The sequence below is a fragment of the Setaria viridis genome, chromosome 2 (assembly GCF_005286985.2).
Source record: "Setaria viridis chromosome 2, Setaria_viridis_v4.0, whole genome shotgun sequence".
NCBI lineage: Eukaryota > Viridiplantae > Streptophyta > Magnoliopsida > Poales > Poaceae > Setaria > Setaria viridis.
In genome coordinates, this window is record NC_048264.2 from 45,420,679 (window position 1) to 45,435,741 (window position 15,063).

The following is a 15,063-nucleotide window of genomic DNA, read 5'->3' on the forward strand; positions in this document are numbered from 1 at the left end:
AGGATCCTGAACAATTGCAGCAAGACATGAACCCTCACTGAAAATGCTACACTATAGACTATTGACGTGAACCTTCACTGAAAAACCTACACTGTAGACTGTAAGGACCCTGAACATGAAGCCTTCTCAGGCGGATAGGACTGCACACTTACACTTACATCCCTGCACCTGCAAAGGCTATATGTACCATTTCTCAGGATGATTGAACATGACGACGTACTGAGCACATGGGCGCGCAACGCGTCTTCATCTCAGCACTCCTTATATTGAACCCCCCTCTCCCAAATCCTTGCACGCCACTGAACACTCCCATATCCTTCGACGCCACTGAGCACGGGTAATAACTATGTCATCCGCAAGAGGGAGAGGTCATGGGAGTAGGGGAAGAGGAGGGAGTGGTCTTATTCCAACCATCACTTAGCAAGGTTCTTTTAGCCTAATGGAGTATGAGGCACCCCTAGATGAGTTCCCTCTGGAGGACAGGGCTAACTACGCCCCTCCAAACTGCCTTAGGCCTTATGACGACCGCCAGGATGCGTGGCCAATGTGTCATCATGGTGTGGCTTGTGTCGTCCAGCTATATGACGGCTACGGTGATGGAAGGAAGTCGCCGTTTCTTTTGATGGCCATATGGGTTAGTGAGTAAAGTTATTCCTTCGTTACTCTTCATAAACTTTCTTTTCCTTCTAACTAACATCACGTTCAGACCTATCTCGATGAAGGTAACTGTCGCTATGCCAAGTGGGTCGATCCACCACTTCCTGAGCCAACCTAGGAGTATATACACTACCTGAAGTGCAAGATCTTTGACCTGGAGCGTAAGGTCGAGGATCTTCAGTCCAAAGTTAACGCGAATCCTTGGGCCGTTGACATTGCTGGTAACTTGATTTGCAAAGGTCCATGGTGCAAGTGCCCGTACCACCTCAACAGGGATCGCCCCTCGTCTTCGCCATCCTCTGGGGGTGCTGGCTAATATGAAGCTGGGCCGTCGCTGTCCTCGCAGAGTCAGTTCTACTAGGAAGTACACATGGCTCTTTACCCGACTATTTCAATTACCTAAGGCATGTTAGGTTTAGCAACGGCACTAGTTTAGGATAGCATCCGTGCCGCACATGCCACTGCAATGCATAATTAGTTCTTCACCCACTGTCGTTGTTGTTCGTATGTTCCGCTGGAACTTCATTTGCATCCGTTGTAATCTCGCTGGAAATAGCTATGTATGTGGCGGCCAACAGCGAGGGCAGCTAGGGGCGCTGGGGTGTTTTTGGAGGAAGGAAGAGAGGAGGGAGAAAGGAGGAGGAAGCTGGCGCGTGGTTGTAAGTCAGGCTCTGCCGCGCTAGGCGCCTGGCGCGGCAAGCGCTACGCCAGATCAGCGTCGTGCTGGCATGGCTTCCCGCGCCGCGCCAGCGTGGCACCTCTACCGCGCCAGTGCATGTGGCGCGGCAGAGGCTACCTGCCGCGCCTCAGCCCGCGGCACGACCAAAACGCAAATAATGTTCGGGATGGTTTTGTTTTTAAAATATTTTTAAAAAAGGGTTAAAAATTAAAAACGCCAAATCCAACAACAAACCCCTGCATGGGATGACGATGAAGATTGAAGAGTGAGGCCACGGGCTCACGGCTCTGCTTTCGCAAGCGCAGCAGCCGCTGCAGTCGGCAGTCATCAATGATTGCAGTAGTTCGTGCATATCGTGAAGCAGATTTGATTGATTGATTGGTTGATCGAGAAAATACGGTTTGGGATTCGCTCATCAAGAAATAGAAAACCGGCTCCAGCTCCCGTAGGAAATCCATTGTGTTGCCAGTTCCTTCATCCACCAGCTCTCTGAACCAGAAGCACAGAGAGCGACTGGCCACGAAGAAGCAACCAGAAATAACAAACTGCCAGTGCCAGACCCATAAAAATACGATAAACTTAGGGATAAAGCACCAGGAAATGAGATCAAGTAAGGACAGATCATTAACAGCCGTGTAATGGTCCAAGCATCTTTGCAGCTTCTCAGCTGGATCTTTCTGAATGTTTAAAACGTTTGTGCAGTATGCAGGGGAATCGGATGATAGCGAACAGGTATGACGTACTCATCCATGATCCAACTTGTGTTTCTCTGAGTAGCTGTGACTGTGAGGAGATGAATAAACAAATGGGCAGAGCCAAGCCACCCAGACCAAGTCATCAAAGGAAAGATTTGTTATGTAGAATTTACTTTATCAAATACGGAGTAACTACACGCTTTTTCTAACCTTTCTTTTGGCAAAAAATCATGACAACCGATGCATAGTACTGTACTATGAGTTCACGCCATCTATCAGCTATCACTGCGGAACTTTTAGGTTTGGTCCTTGGCAAGCGGTAATCAACGACCTAGCAGTACCATAACCACTTCTCTAATAAGATTCTCTATCCTGAAATGGTGGAACAAAAGAAAACTCCATGAAAGGTTAGCCTAGTGATCTGGAGATTCCTTGCTTGTGTCAGCTCGGTGAAGTGCAGAACATTAACCCAACAGCCACTATTCTCGTGAAGAAGGGTAAGTGCCTCCATATATTCTTCCACTGGTGCTCATCAACCTTATCCCCTTGTGCATTTGTTTAACTGGCTAAGATTCACGCGTTGCCACCTAGCTAGTTGAATTCATGCTCCACATGCGGAAAATGAAACTATTGTTAACTAAGCTGACCGATCGTTAAACAAGGTCGTCTCTTGATCACACTTGATGTACCGAGTTGCTTTTTAATTCAGACCCATCATGTGTATGAATGTTCTAACCCCAATTAGTGTGTGCCACGTGGTGACTGAAACAGCCATGTGAATTCAGTACATGAGAACAGAAATTCTTTTGGCGCCAACCATCCAGGTTGCTTCTTCACCCGTTCCGCATTCGATCAGAATTCTTCCAACCACTGGCGGTTTATGCTCTTCCAATCTTACAAACCAGTTGGCAGTAAACTAATAAACCGGTGATGCCAAGGATCATCCACCTAGTGGAATTGTAAAGCAACCACTGCATTAGGATAGGATTCCACATTAAATTAGATTAATCTGTGGTGTCCTTTCAGTGCTAGATCACCAATACCACCGAGTCTTTGGCAGGTGACCTGGACGGGACAAGTAGCATACCAGCAAAAGGGACAGCAGGCAGCTGTTTCGTCTTCAGAACCTGATTTTTTCAAAGTTTCTTCAGAACCTGATGAAAGCGAGCAAACAAGAAGAAAACATGTCTAATATAAAATACATGTAATTATAATGGATGGATATGATTGGGTTCGCAGCTTCTGGATATGAGATGCATAGGCATGTGATCATTGTAGAGAATGGCATCATCGCTTTTCGCTTGGAAGGTTGTAGGCCGCTAGCAGAGCTGTGAGCCACCGGTGAGCCCACATCCTCGTCGGAAAACGCAGCAGAAACCGGGGACAGCCGTGCGTCAAGTTCTCTTGAGATGCCTTTGTGGTGTTGGCGTGTCTTTATCTTTATCCTGACGTGCGAGCACACGCACACGTTGTCTACTCGTCTTGCGCCGCCAGCAAGTGAGTTTGCACGTTGACTCCTAGAGACACATAATTCCCTTTCATTTTGTCAGTGGACTCGTTTTTCATACTACTGAGCGCCTGTGTTCGTCAGAACTCTGAAGATCTCGAGTGTCAGCTGACATTAAGATTGGATGGATCCTCCGAAAAGCTCTTCAGGTTTTCTCTGCACTTGTTGAGGACGCGGCGTGACATGCATCCCCACAGCTTGTTAGCTTCACAGTACGGTGGAAAAGAAGAAGAAAGAAAGAAGAAGCTTGCAACCAGCAGAGGCTTCAGTTCATTGTGCAGTGCAAGAGATAACTGGGAAGCCATCCATCAGACGGAGCTCATATTCAGATGAAGCTCGTCGTGTCAGATCCTCGTCAGCTAAGTCATTCTCTGGGACCTCCGGCATTGAATGAGCAAGTTGTAACTCGCCGTGAACAGTGAACACTCTCGTCCTCTTGTTCACGGCATCCATCGTTGCGCTCAGCGTCCTCCGTGTGCCGTGTCCATCTCACTACGGAACTGCATGCTCGAACTCGAAACTGTGAGCGATTCGTCTGGCCCGGCCCAAGGAAAGCCGAGCCACACACACGACGGTTTGGGCTGGAACATTTTGATGGGCCTTGACCTATATTTTTCAGGTTCAGAGTCAAAGATTGCCGTTGACGGCGATTAGCGCGTCCGCTATTCTAAAATCCCTGTGACCTTTGAATCTTTCGTGTAAAACAACCTACAATTATTCATCAAAATAACAGTTCCCCAAGAGAGAGGAAATCGATTATATGACCATCGATTTCTTCTTCTCTCAATATTTCCCTCCCTTACACCCGGATTTTTCTCTTCCCCCCTCTCCACTCCTTTTTTCCAACTCCGGTGGGATTTGCTTTGTTCTATTGCATTCCGGTGAGGATCAATTCTCGATCTCCTGGCGGGATAAAGGTAGGGGGTTTATGGTTCGGAGATTTGGAGCTTTAGAGAGAAAGGTTGGGGGAGGAAGGCCAGCCCTACGGTAGAGGTTGTTCGTGCGCAGGCTCGTGAGGGCGTCGCCGGGCCGAGGTTGCTAGAGAATAACCGATATGAATGGTTGGGTACAAATGTACAATACCCAGGCATGATGCAGACAGCTCTACATGGATCAACCATATCTTTGAAAACCCAAAGTTTGTCTGAATTCCGATAAGATTTTGAGTACAGTGGACACGCCAACGCATGCAACACAAGAAAGAATACGTAGCGGATGATCGGTATTACAAGGGAGGTAACAGCAACGGCATACCGCGAGTGCAGAGTAACACTCGCTATGCACGCGCGCACAAAATGAGGCATATATAAGAGATTTACTCATTGTCAACATCCACATGGAGAAACCAAAGCAGCCATGCAAGGAATACTCTGATTCACCGAGCGAACTAGTTGACGATCCTGCAGTTGCTCCTGATCTCGCCGTTGGCGCCGGTCTTGACCTCGATGCTGGCCATCTTCACCATGGCCCTGGCAAACTTCTGCTCCCACAGACCCGGCACGAACGCGTTCAGCACCACCGACGCCGCCGTCTGCCCCGACTTGAGGAGCGCCGCGTCCGACGTGAACAGCACGTTGCGGTTCAGCACGTTCTTGTAGTACTGGCTGTCCAGCCTGGCCGGCGTCACCACGTCCTGCACCACGGTGGGGTCGTTGGCCGCGGTCGGGGCGGCCGGGCACTGGCGCCGCAGCGACGCGGCCAGCGCCGGGTTCACGTCGGACGTGGACGCGTTGAGGCGGCCGTCGGTGACGAAGGACGAGCAGTGGGAGCGGCCGACGGTGTGGGCGCCGGAGAGCACGACGAGGTCGCTGACGTCGAGTCCCTTGGCGGCGAAGCTGGCGGTGAGCTCGGAGAGGTTGAAGGAGGGCGGGGGAAGGAACTGAAGCGCCTCGTCGGAGCGGGACACGCGGCCGTCGCGGCGGCCCGCGGGCATGGCGAAGTCGGCCCGGCCGCCGCTGAGCACGGCGCTGGCGTCGCGGCCGGCGAAGGCGACGATGTCGGCGCAGGAGACCGTGCCCGAGCAGGCGGCCTCGAGCGCCGCCTTGGCCGCGTCGATGACCTCGAAGCCGCGCAGGCTCGGGAAGTTGGGCGGGGACAGCTTCTCCGGCTGCGGGTTCGCTGCGGTCGGGTCGAGCAGCACGGACGCGTCACAGCCCTGAACCACAAACACGTTGTTCCATGTGCAGAATTGTTTAGCATGCAGCGAATGCATGGTAACACGTGAAGTCCCGAAGAGAACACTGATGAACATGCACAGCATGCATGTACGTACCTGGACGAAGCAGTCGTGGAAGAGCATTCGGATGAGCCCTGCCCCGACGCCTGGGTTCTGCTCTACCGCCTTCTTGACGACGCCTCTCACGATCGCCTCGGCGTTCGGGCACGTGTGACTGTAGAAGCCAACCGCCAGGCCGGTGCCACTCGGTGTCGGGGTTGGGGCCGGGCTGGGGTAGCCCCCTCCCGAGCCAGGGTAGCCGTAGCCATAGCCTGAAGCTTGGCAGCATGTCACCGAGCACAGCAGCGCAAGCAAGGTCAGAGCGGCAAGCCTAGCCATCGTCGTCTCTCAGGCCGTCGGAGGCTCGAAGCAGCTAGCGAGCAGTGGGATTGAGCTGCTAGCTGGAGAGTGCACTAGAGCATGAAATTGGTGGTGGGAAGGCTGCTGGCCGGTTTGCACGTGTATTTATAGTCGGATACGATGAAATACAGACGACGACGGTGGTTCGAACAGTAGCTTGTGTGGTCTTGATTGGTGAGTTCTTTAGCTCAATGTCAGCGACCAGCAATGATTTAGCGGTTGACTTATTGTGACGCAATTGAAAAAATGATCAGTTTAAACGAGTAAGCGTCGTCTCATTGGCCCTGTGGTTAGTTGATCGAGGACTTTTTGGGTACCCTCTCTAGCCGGAGGCGATTAAGTTGCAGATTCCTGCTTGCTGTGTGGCAATGATCTCTTGGCGTCACCTAATCTCTTACACGATCAGTCGTTGATCGTCGTATGGTGCATGGTTACTTTACGAGATCAAGAGACGGTGCACGCCGTGATTTACAAGATGATTGACGACGCGCGCGGACGGGACGACAGAGGATGAACTAACGGTCGGTGCTCACGGTACTGCCGCGCTAGCTGCCACATTTCACTCTATACCATGCAGGCTGCGGCGAACGTTCACGCGTGCCAGCCCAGCACCATGCTGATTACTTACGATAACTGCATGCGTAGCCAACAACCGCAGTTGTTCCAACAACGAAAACATGCATTCTCTCGCAAACAGGTGGTTATATTTTGCAGGTTCTCTTCAATCGGGTTTTATTATTTGTTGACTGCTTACAAAAGGCCAAATTAACTTAACATTTATGATTTCCCTTGCACACATATAGAGCCCGGTCTTTCTTAGGCGACCGCTTGTTCGGCGCCCCATGTCACCTTTTATGTCGGGGAAAAGGTTGACCGCCAGGGGGCTTAGAGGAAGGTCTTCGATGAGAGAGGAAGTAGAGATCATGTTGTGGTAATGTTTTAGTTACAATTCAGAACTTGTGAGACATGCGAAGTAATCAACTTTTGATGAAGACCGGTGTACTTTCCTTCCTTCAATGTAAAGTTGCAAACTCCATCCTGTAATCGTTTCTTGCTTCCCCTAGTTTTTTTCTCAAAATTTCTGAACTGCAGATGTAAACAGCTTTTGGCTTGATGAAAAGCCCTTTAATGCAATCAGGTTTCTCTCCTTCGCAAACAGCTTTTGGCTTGTATGAGATCAAACACTTGATCCGAGCGCATTGCTTTGTTCTCAAAAATCCTTCGGTTTCTCTCCTTCCATATGTTCCAAGTGACATACATCAGTACTGCTGCTGTCGATCTTCGGTCTTTACCTTATAATGGCGTCAGGGTTGCTGCCCACCATTCCTGAATGTCACTGTCTGCACCTGACAGAAAACCGACACCCTAACCCAACCAGTTGCAAATGAGCAGCCAGATCTCCTTAGCAAAGTAGCACTGCAAGCAAATGTGGTTTGCAGTTTCAGGCTCTTGGTCACGAAGAGGGCAAATGGTTGAACACGGCCAGCTTCTATAGCTTATCGGCCGTTAGGATTTTCTTTTGAATCAGCAGCCAACCAAAGAACTTAAGTTTGCCCTCAGCATAAGCTTTCCATATACTGTCATGTTAGCCAGTGAAGAAAGTTCCCTGAAATTGCACCTTGTACGCCGACTTGGCAGAATACAACCCATTTGCGGTCCATCTCCATGTGATGGAATTAGGCTGATCATTCAGTGAACATTCTGTACCAGATCCCACAGATCAACGAATTCCACCATTTCCTGAAAAGTTATCATGCGCCACAGACCGCGCATCCAATTTTGATTTGTGATTTCCTGCTGAACAGTTCGCTGCTTTCTCCATGCCAATTTGTATAAGCTAGGAGCATCGAGCGCCGCCAGGCGGCGTCGATGACCTCGAAGCCCCGCAGGCTGGGGAAGTGGGCGGGGAGAGATTCTCCAGCTGCAGGTTCGCCGTGATACACTAAGTCATGTGTGTGTTGGGTGTGCTATTTATCTTCTGTGTTCACCTTATCTATCTCCTGTGTGCACCTTATCTATTTAGAAGCTCTTTAGATGCTTTGCTTAACTTCTAAGCCACTTACCCATGGTTGACCTATATGTACCTCAAATTGCCCCTTTGTGGCTGTGGTTAATAGAAAAGTTCAATTTGGACCAACATTTGGTATCTAGAGCCTAATTTTTTCCCACCTACCCCTCACCTCTCTCTCCCATGCTCGAGCCCAACTTCAGCCGGTAGCGGCGCCACCCTATCCCGGCAGCGGCGCTTCTTCCCGGCGCGAATCCGGCCTTCCCCCACACGGATCCGGCGGCGGCGCGGATGGGTTGACCCGGCGACGACAGCTTCTTCCCAGATCCCTTGACCTCTTCCTCTCCCCATGGCGGGCTCCAGGCGGTAGCACCGACCCGCGGGCGCGCAGGGCACGGACGGCACGGGCTCTGTGGGAGCTGCAGGCCCCACAGCCGGCGCAACTCTGGCGGCCACACATGCCTCCTCCCGTGCTTCCTCTCGCGGCTCGGTGACATCCAGCGCGAGGAGGAGGGCGGCGATGGTGGAGGATGAAGTGGCGCCGGCGCGATGCGCGCGGCGCGCCAAGAGGAGGAGCAGCGAGCAGTGCTACTGGAGGAGGAGGCAGCAGCGGAGCGGCGCTAGGCGCGGCGTGCAGTTGCTACGCGCGAGGAGGTGGCGCGGCAGGAGGAGGAGAGGCGCGCGGCTGTGAGGTGCGAGGAGGCTGTCGGCCATACACCTATGGACCCACCAGAAGACTTGTACGGACCCACATCTGGAGACGTACACCAAATCGTATCAAGACATGGAGACTACGGTACAGGGTGACGTAGTCTGCATGGACTCCAAGGGACTAGTCGAGGACATGGAAACTACTCCTCTGAGTTAGAGTAGGACTCTCTAGTCAAATCCGACTAGTACTCCTGTATGACAACTACCCGGTAACCCTGCTCCCAGGCGGGCAGGAACTCCCTCAAGACAAGTTCAATTGAATACAAGCAAACAACATACAGTACGTAGGGTATTATGTGATCTAGCGGTCCGAACAACATAATCATTTTTGAAATAAACTAGATATCACCAGGAGCTCTGCAAAACAAAATTCACATTTTTATCATTTTTCTACACATTTCTATGCCTTTTCCAAGTTTGTAGCTATTTAAATCTAGGAAATAAAACAAAACCGAGGTCAACTTTCAAAACAACCCTCGGATCTATTGAACTCTCACACATAGATCCCTGAAAACTCCTCATAACCCCCTCTCTTTCTTTCTTCTTCCCACCACACATCCTTCACGCACAACACAGGACACATGCACGGGCGGCGCACGGCCGGCCATGGCCCTGCCGGTGGTGGTGGGGGAAACGGCGCGGCGGCGGGCGGCGAACAGAGGCGTCGACGACCGGCCTGCACGGCGGATGAGGAAGAAGGGTGAGGGGCAAAACGAAAGCGCAACGTCGCGAGGGAGCCGTGGTCTCGAGGAATCAGTGCAGGGCTTACCCACGGCGACGAATCGGCGGCGGCAAGGGGCGTTGGCGCTTGGAGGTGGCAGTACTGGTGGCGGCGCAATGGAGACAAGAGTGGCTAGGGTTTGGGGACGCCAACGTCGGTATATAAAGGAGGAGAGGGGCGAGGGCACGGGTGGCATTTCGCGTGGGGTGGAGCGACGGTGGCCAGTCCAGCCGCGGCAGTGCGGCAGGCGCCGTCGGCGTTGGCCAACGGGCGAGCGAGCAGGCGCGGGGAGGAAGGAAGAGGAGGCTGACGCGTGGGCCCGGTCGGTTTCAAACCGAACCTTTCCCCACTTAAACGACTCAGCTACAGGCATCCAAAATTCTTCCAAAAATACTTATTTGAAAGATAAAAATGCAAATAATACAATGCCATAAGAATCACCTCAAGAGCTGCTCAGTTTTTCACACAATTGACAAAAGAAAACAGCCAAAATTGAAACTTAAATGAATTTTTAACACAAGGAAACATCACTGAAAAATGAATTAAAAATACTTTAAAATCATCAAATTACATCTAGTATTTAAATAAAATAACAGGAGGCACAGTTGCATATCAAAATTTGAGTTGCTTCACAAGTTGAATTTTCAACAATAAACAATAAATATGTGCACTTAAACTAATGCATGGCCATGATGCTCAATTAAGCACAAATGATGCTCATGTTAACATGTTAAACTTGTTTTGCAATTTCGGGTCATGACAGTGTGCGTGCAAAAGAGAGTGCAGTGATGGCGGAGAGAGCTGTTGGTCGTCGTCGGATGAACTGCAGTACGAGTCTACGAGAACAGACGGACGACGGTGGTTCGAAGAATGATTGCGTTCGTTCTGGATTGTAATTTGAGTTCTTTGATTAGCCCAATGTCAGCAAGATAACGGGGTACACAGTGACACACAGCTCAGCAGTTGACTTGTGACGCAACTCAAATTAATCGAAAAGTTTAGACGAGCAAGCGTCTGAATGGCCTGAAAATCGACAGGAATATTATGAGATGTTGGACTGTTGGTTACGGATGTTGCATGGATAAAGTTTTGATTGTCGCTATGGTTAGTTGAAGACACTGGAGTAATGTGCGTAACAGAGAAACTCTGTCCCCAACCGGAGGAGTAAGTTGGAGGTTCTTGCTGTGTGCCAACTGCCAACAGTTACTTGGCCGGGTGCACGTCGTTACCACACCGTCGCGTATGGTACGGTGGTGCATGGTTTCTTAACGAAATGGAGAGAACTAGTGTGCACGCACCGTGATTTGCGACTAAGATGCAGAGATGATATAGCAGACGATGACGGACAGAGAATCAACTAACGGTTGGTGTGATGTCACAAAGTTCCCGGTACGATCAGGTCAAGGAACGGTTACGCGGGATATGGATCGACACATTCTATGTTTCAGGTAAAAGGGGTGCATCCCTTTAGAAATGTTGGTTCGAGATGTCGAAACGTGAACCAATGATTTTCAGAACAAATGTGAAATGAGGTTCATGATCGCTGCATATTTAGGATTATATACGCATGGTGATTATCCATAAAATTACTGGAAATATTACGTTGCCGGTTTGTATACGTTCCCACCCAAATCACTATTAAGATCATGGCTATTAGCATATAGATCGAGTTGTATTTTGCAACGCAAACTTTTCTTTTTGTTTGGTAGCCAACATTCCAGCCCAATAGGTGTCCAATCCAGCAGCATACCATCAAGCACAACAGTATAGCATGCCGTCCAATCCAGCATCCAACATACCATCAAGCACTGGGAGTACCGCCCGCCGACCAAGGATTGTACTGTAAAACTCATTCTGGCATCGAGTCTTGCATTTTGCAATGCAAACTTTTTTTATAGCCAACATTCCATCCCAGCAGTACAGCGTGCAGTCCAATTCAACAGCCAACATTACAGCCCAACAGTACAATGTGTCGTCCAATCTAGCAGTTACCATCAAGAACTAGGACAACGTACCATCTTCTGTACCGGCCGTCGACCCAAGGATCGTACCGTAACGAACCCATTCCTGGATTGAGTACTATACCATGTACTCAGAACGTGGAATGCCACAGCGTACCGTGAACCCTGTGGCGTAGGGTCGGTAATAGTGACTCTTTGAGTCGCTGATGGGCACGCCATAATCACGATACTGATGTTGCGCGCGGATAGCAGGCCGGCGGCCAAGTCTTTTTTTGCGGACGATGACACACTACATGAAAATGGTTAAGGCCCTGTTTGGGAGAGGGGGGCTAAAGTTTAGTCTTTGGACTAAATTTTAGCCCCCCAAATGGAGTGCTAAATTTTAGCCTTTGAGGGTGTTTGGCAAGTGGACTAAAACTTAGCACATGTTCTGCCAAAAGACCCTAATACCCTTCGTTTAATGCCCCTCCCGCCATTTTTTCCGCCCAGCTGCATGCGCCGGCGCGCCTGCATGCAAGCTGCATGCGCCGGCCGCGCCTGCATGCGCCGGCCGCGCCTGCCTGCATGCTAGCATGGCGCACTGTTTGCATGCCCCTCCCGCCATTTGCATGCGCTGCTTGGGCCAGTTTGCCTGCGGTTTATTTTTTTTGAACCGTGGTGCAAATAGAGAAGCAAAATTCATATTTATTACAAAGTTAAAAATACCACGAAAATACATAAAAAGTATATTATCTGTACATCCCCAAGACAAATAATTTACGACCTATTGTACAATGCAGTTGCCAATTGATCACGAAAAACATTCATGTTTATGTCTTCGTCTCCTTGTGTGTTCGTCGTATCCCCTTCACAGTTTGAATCTCCAGTTGTTGGAACAAAATTTTCATCACGATCACACAATTCAAATTCCCTATCGTCAATACCATTCTCTCTAATGAAGTTGTGAATAGCCATGCAAGCAACAATAATTTTGCTTTGCTTCTTCATTGGAAAACTAGGTATACCCATCAATATCCGCCACTTCATTTTCAATACTCCAAAGGATCTCTCGATAACGTTTCTAAGAGACGAATGTGCATAATTAAATGTCTCCTTCATACCTTTAGGCATTGGTCCGTTACGAAATTCGGGTAAGTGGTACTTTGTACCCCTATATGGAGCCAAGTACCCGGGACGGTTTGGATACCCCGAGTCTACCAGATAATATTTGCCTACAAATTCAATACGAAATTGTTAGCTACAATAACTATATTTTAATTTAGATAATATCGTACATACACTATTTTACCTGCCGGAGGATGAGGAAAGGTTTCTTCATATTTTTCCCAGGCATCACTTAACACTCTCATGTCATGGACCGATCCAGGCCATCCGGTAACGACAAAAGTAAACCTCATGTCGAAGTCACAAATAGCTAGGACATTTTGAGATGTATATCCATGTCTTCCTGTATGCTGAACAACCTTATCGCTTTTAACCACAACAGGTATATGTGTCCCATCTAAAGCTCCAATACAATTGTTGAAGTATGGAGCAAACCGTTGTTGTTGTAATCTTGGGTGCACTGACTTAAATTCTGGGTCCACTGGCCTAATATTTGCTTTTGCTAGTCTGAGAACACTGCATAAAACTCTATCGAATGTACGGCTTATCGTTTCCAATGACCTAACAAACCGGTCCTCAACTTGCCTAAGTGATTGTGGTGCACCGATAATCCATATAAACATTCCTAGTGCCTCCAATGTTGACATATCTCTACTTCCCTTCAACCCATAGCTGTCTACTAGTGTGTCATGTAGTAGATAAAACAATTGAGCACTCATCCTAAACATGTTATAGCATGATGTCACATTGGACAATGTGTCATTGACCCACTCTAAACCCGTCACTGTTGGAACCCTTCTTGGACCTCTATTTAGGTAAGTTTCAGCATACATACCAACTGTAAACATGAAAAAGGCAACATCACGGTTCCTCTTACGATAATTCATTATCATCTCCAATGTTTCATCTTGAATACCAGAATCGTCCATTACGTAGTTATCTTCATCACCACTTGAGTACTCTGTTGAGGAACTGGCATCCTAAATAATGAAAACAAATGTCACCAATGTTAATATCAAAATACACTGTTCTTATCCATCATAGTTAATTCAAGTTAACTGAACCATTCACCAGCACCACACATAACCACCTCACTGTTCATATCCTAAATGAAGTTAATTGAACCATTCACACATAACCACCTCACTGATTTTCAATTCAATAAAACCAAATAGCATACAAGTTCACACAATTCAGTACTTAAGTCAACATAAGCAGTTCACTTGAAGCATTCAACCATCAACATCCTAAATTCAAGCAATAAAGTACTTAAGTTCAAACAAGTCACAAGTTCATCATAACAGGAACAGGAACCATCTCTATCCTAGAAAACCTCTAGCATCCTATCCTAGAAACCCCTCATTTCATCTGTTTCTCACACCATCTCTGCAGGAACAGGAACCTTGCTTCATCAGTTGGAATGTTCATGAAGAACTCCCTTCTTGCACCAACTTCAAAACAGGACAGGGAAGCAAAGAACTCCATGCTGCTTGGAGATACTCCACATTGTATAGCTAGCTGTTGACACTTCTTGATCTCTTCTCTTTCCTTAACCTCTTTGTCAACTTGTCTCTTCATCAAGAGCTGCTGTTTTGCATCAGCTTGTGACCATTTGGAGACAAAACTGTCAAGTGCTTGAACAATTGGACTCTTTGATTTTTTCCCTGGGCTAGTTGCTGTTGATTTTGAAGAATTACTGCTCAATCTCTTTCTTGTAGTAATGCTAACAGGGCTGTCAACATAAGGAGCTGTTGGTTCTTTTTCTTGCTCTTCCTGTCCTTCTTCTTGTTCTTGTTCTTCTTCTTCTTCTTCTTCTTCTTCTTCTTCTTCTTCTTCTTCTTCTTCTTCTTCTTCTTCTTCTTCTTCTTCTTCTTCTTCTTCTTCTTTGTCTTCTAGAGGATTGAATGCAGTAGATCCATCTACAGCACACTCATGGAAGATCTCCTCAAGCTGGTCAATGTATTCTGGTGCACCATATTTCAATTTTTTGCACTCCCATTTTCTCCCCTGCAAATGAATTTGATGTTACCTACCTCTGTTCCTTGTCCTCATTTTTCATGAACAGAAACTCACAATTATATACTTACCTGGCAGTTTGTGTCCCACCATGAGTCTGATGCTACCACATTTCCATCTTCATCCCTGCCCAACCCACTGTTTGTCCACAAAGACTTCCAGAAAACATAGAGTATTTTCAACCCTCCAATCCTATTTCTTAACTGCCTCCTTTCATGCTTTAACCCAGTTTGCTGATAATATTTTTCTTGGATAATCTTGTATCCTCTAGCTGACATGCTGCCCTTATGACAATTTCCTGCTCTAACTTGCTCAACAACCAGATCACACAACAGTTGTGTATGTGCTTCTGACCAAAAAGCCTTGTCATGATTTATCTAGTTCATGTAACAAATGACAAGATTTTGGACAATCAGGACAACACATTTC

At 48.2% G+C, this 15,063-nt stretch overlaps 1 protein-coding gene across 1 annotated transcript; it reads right to left on the reverse strand.

Moving 5' to 3' along the window:
* Nucleotides 1–4,547: 4,547 nt before the first annotated feature.
* On the reverse strand, nt 4,548–6,580 carry LOC117845883 (peroxidase 2). Its single transcript, XM_034726961.2, has 2 exons — nt 5,811–6,580; nt 4,548–5,693 (listed from the first exon to the last, which is right to left on the reverse strand). Exons 1-2 carry the CDS (start codon nt 6,090–6,092, stop codon nt 4,926–4,928), a joined length of 1,050 nt encoding a protein of 349 aa, XP_034582852.1. The 5' UTR covers nt 6,093–6,580; the 3' UTR covers nt 4,548–4,925.
* Between the last annotated feature and the right edge of the window lie 8,483 nt (nt 6,581–15,063).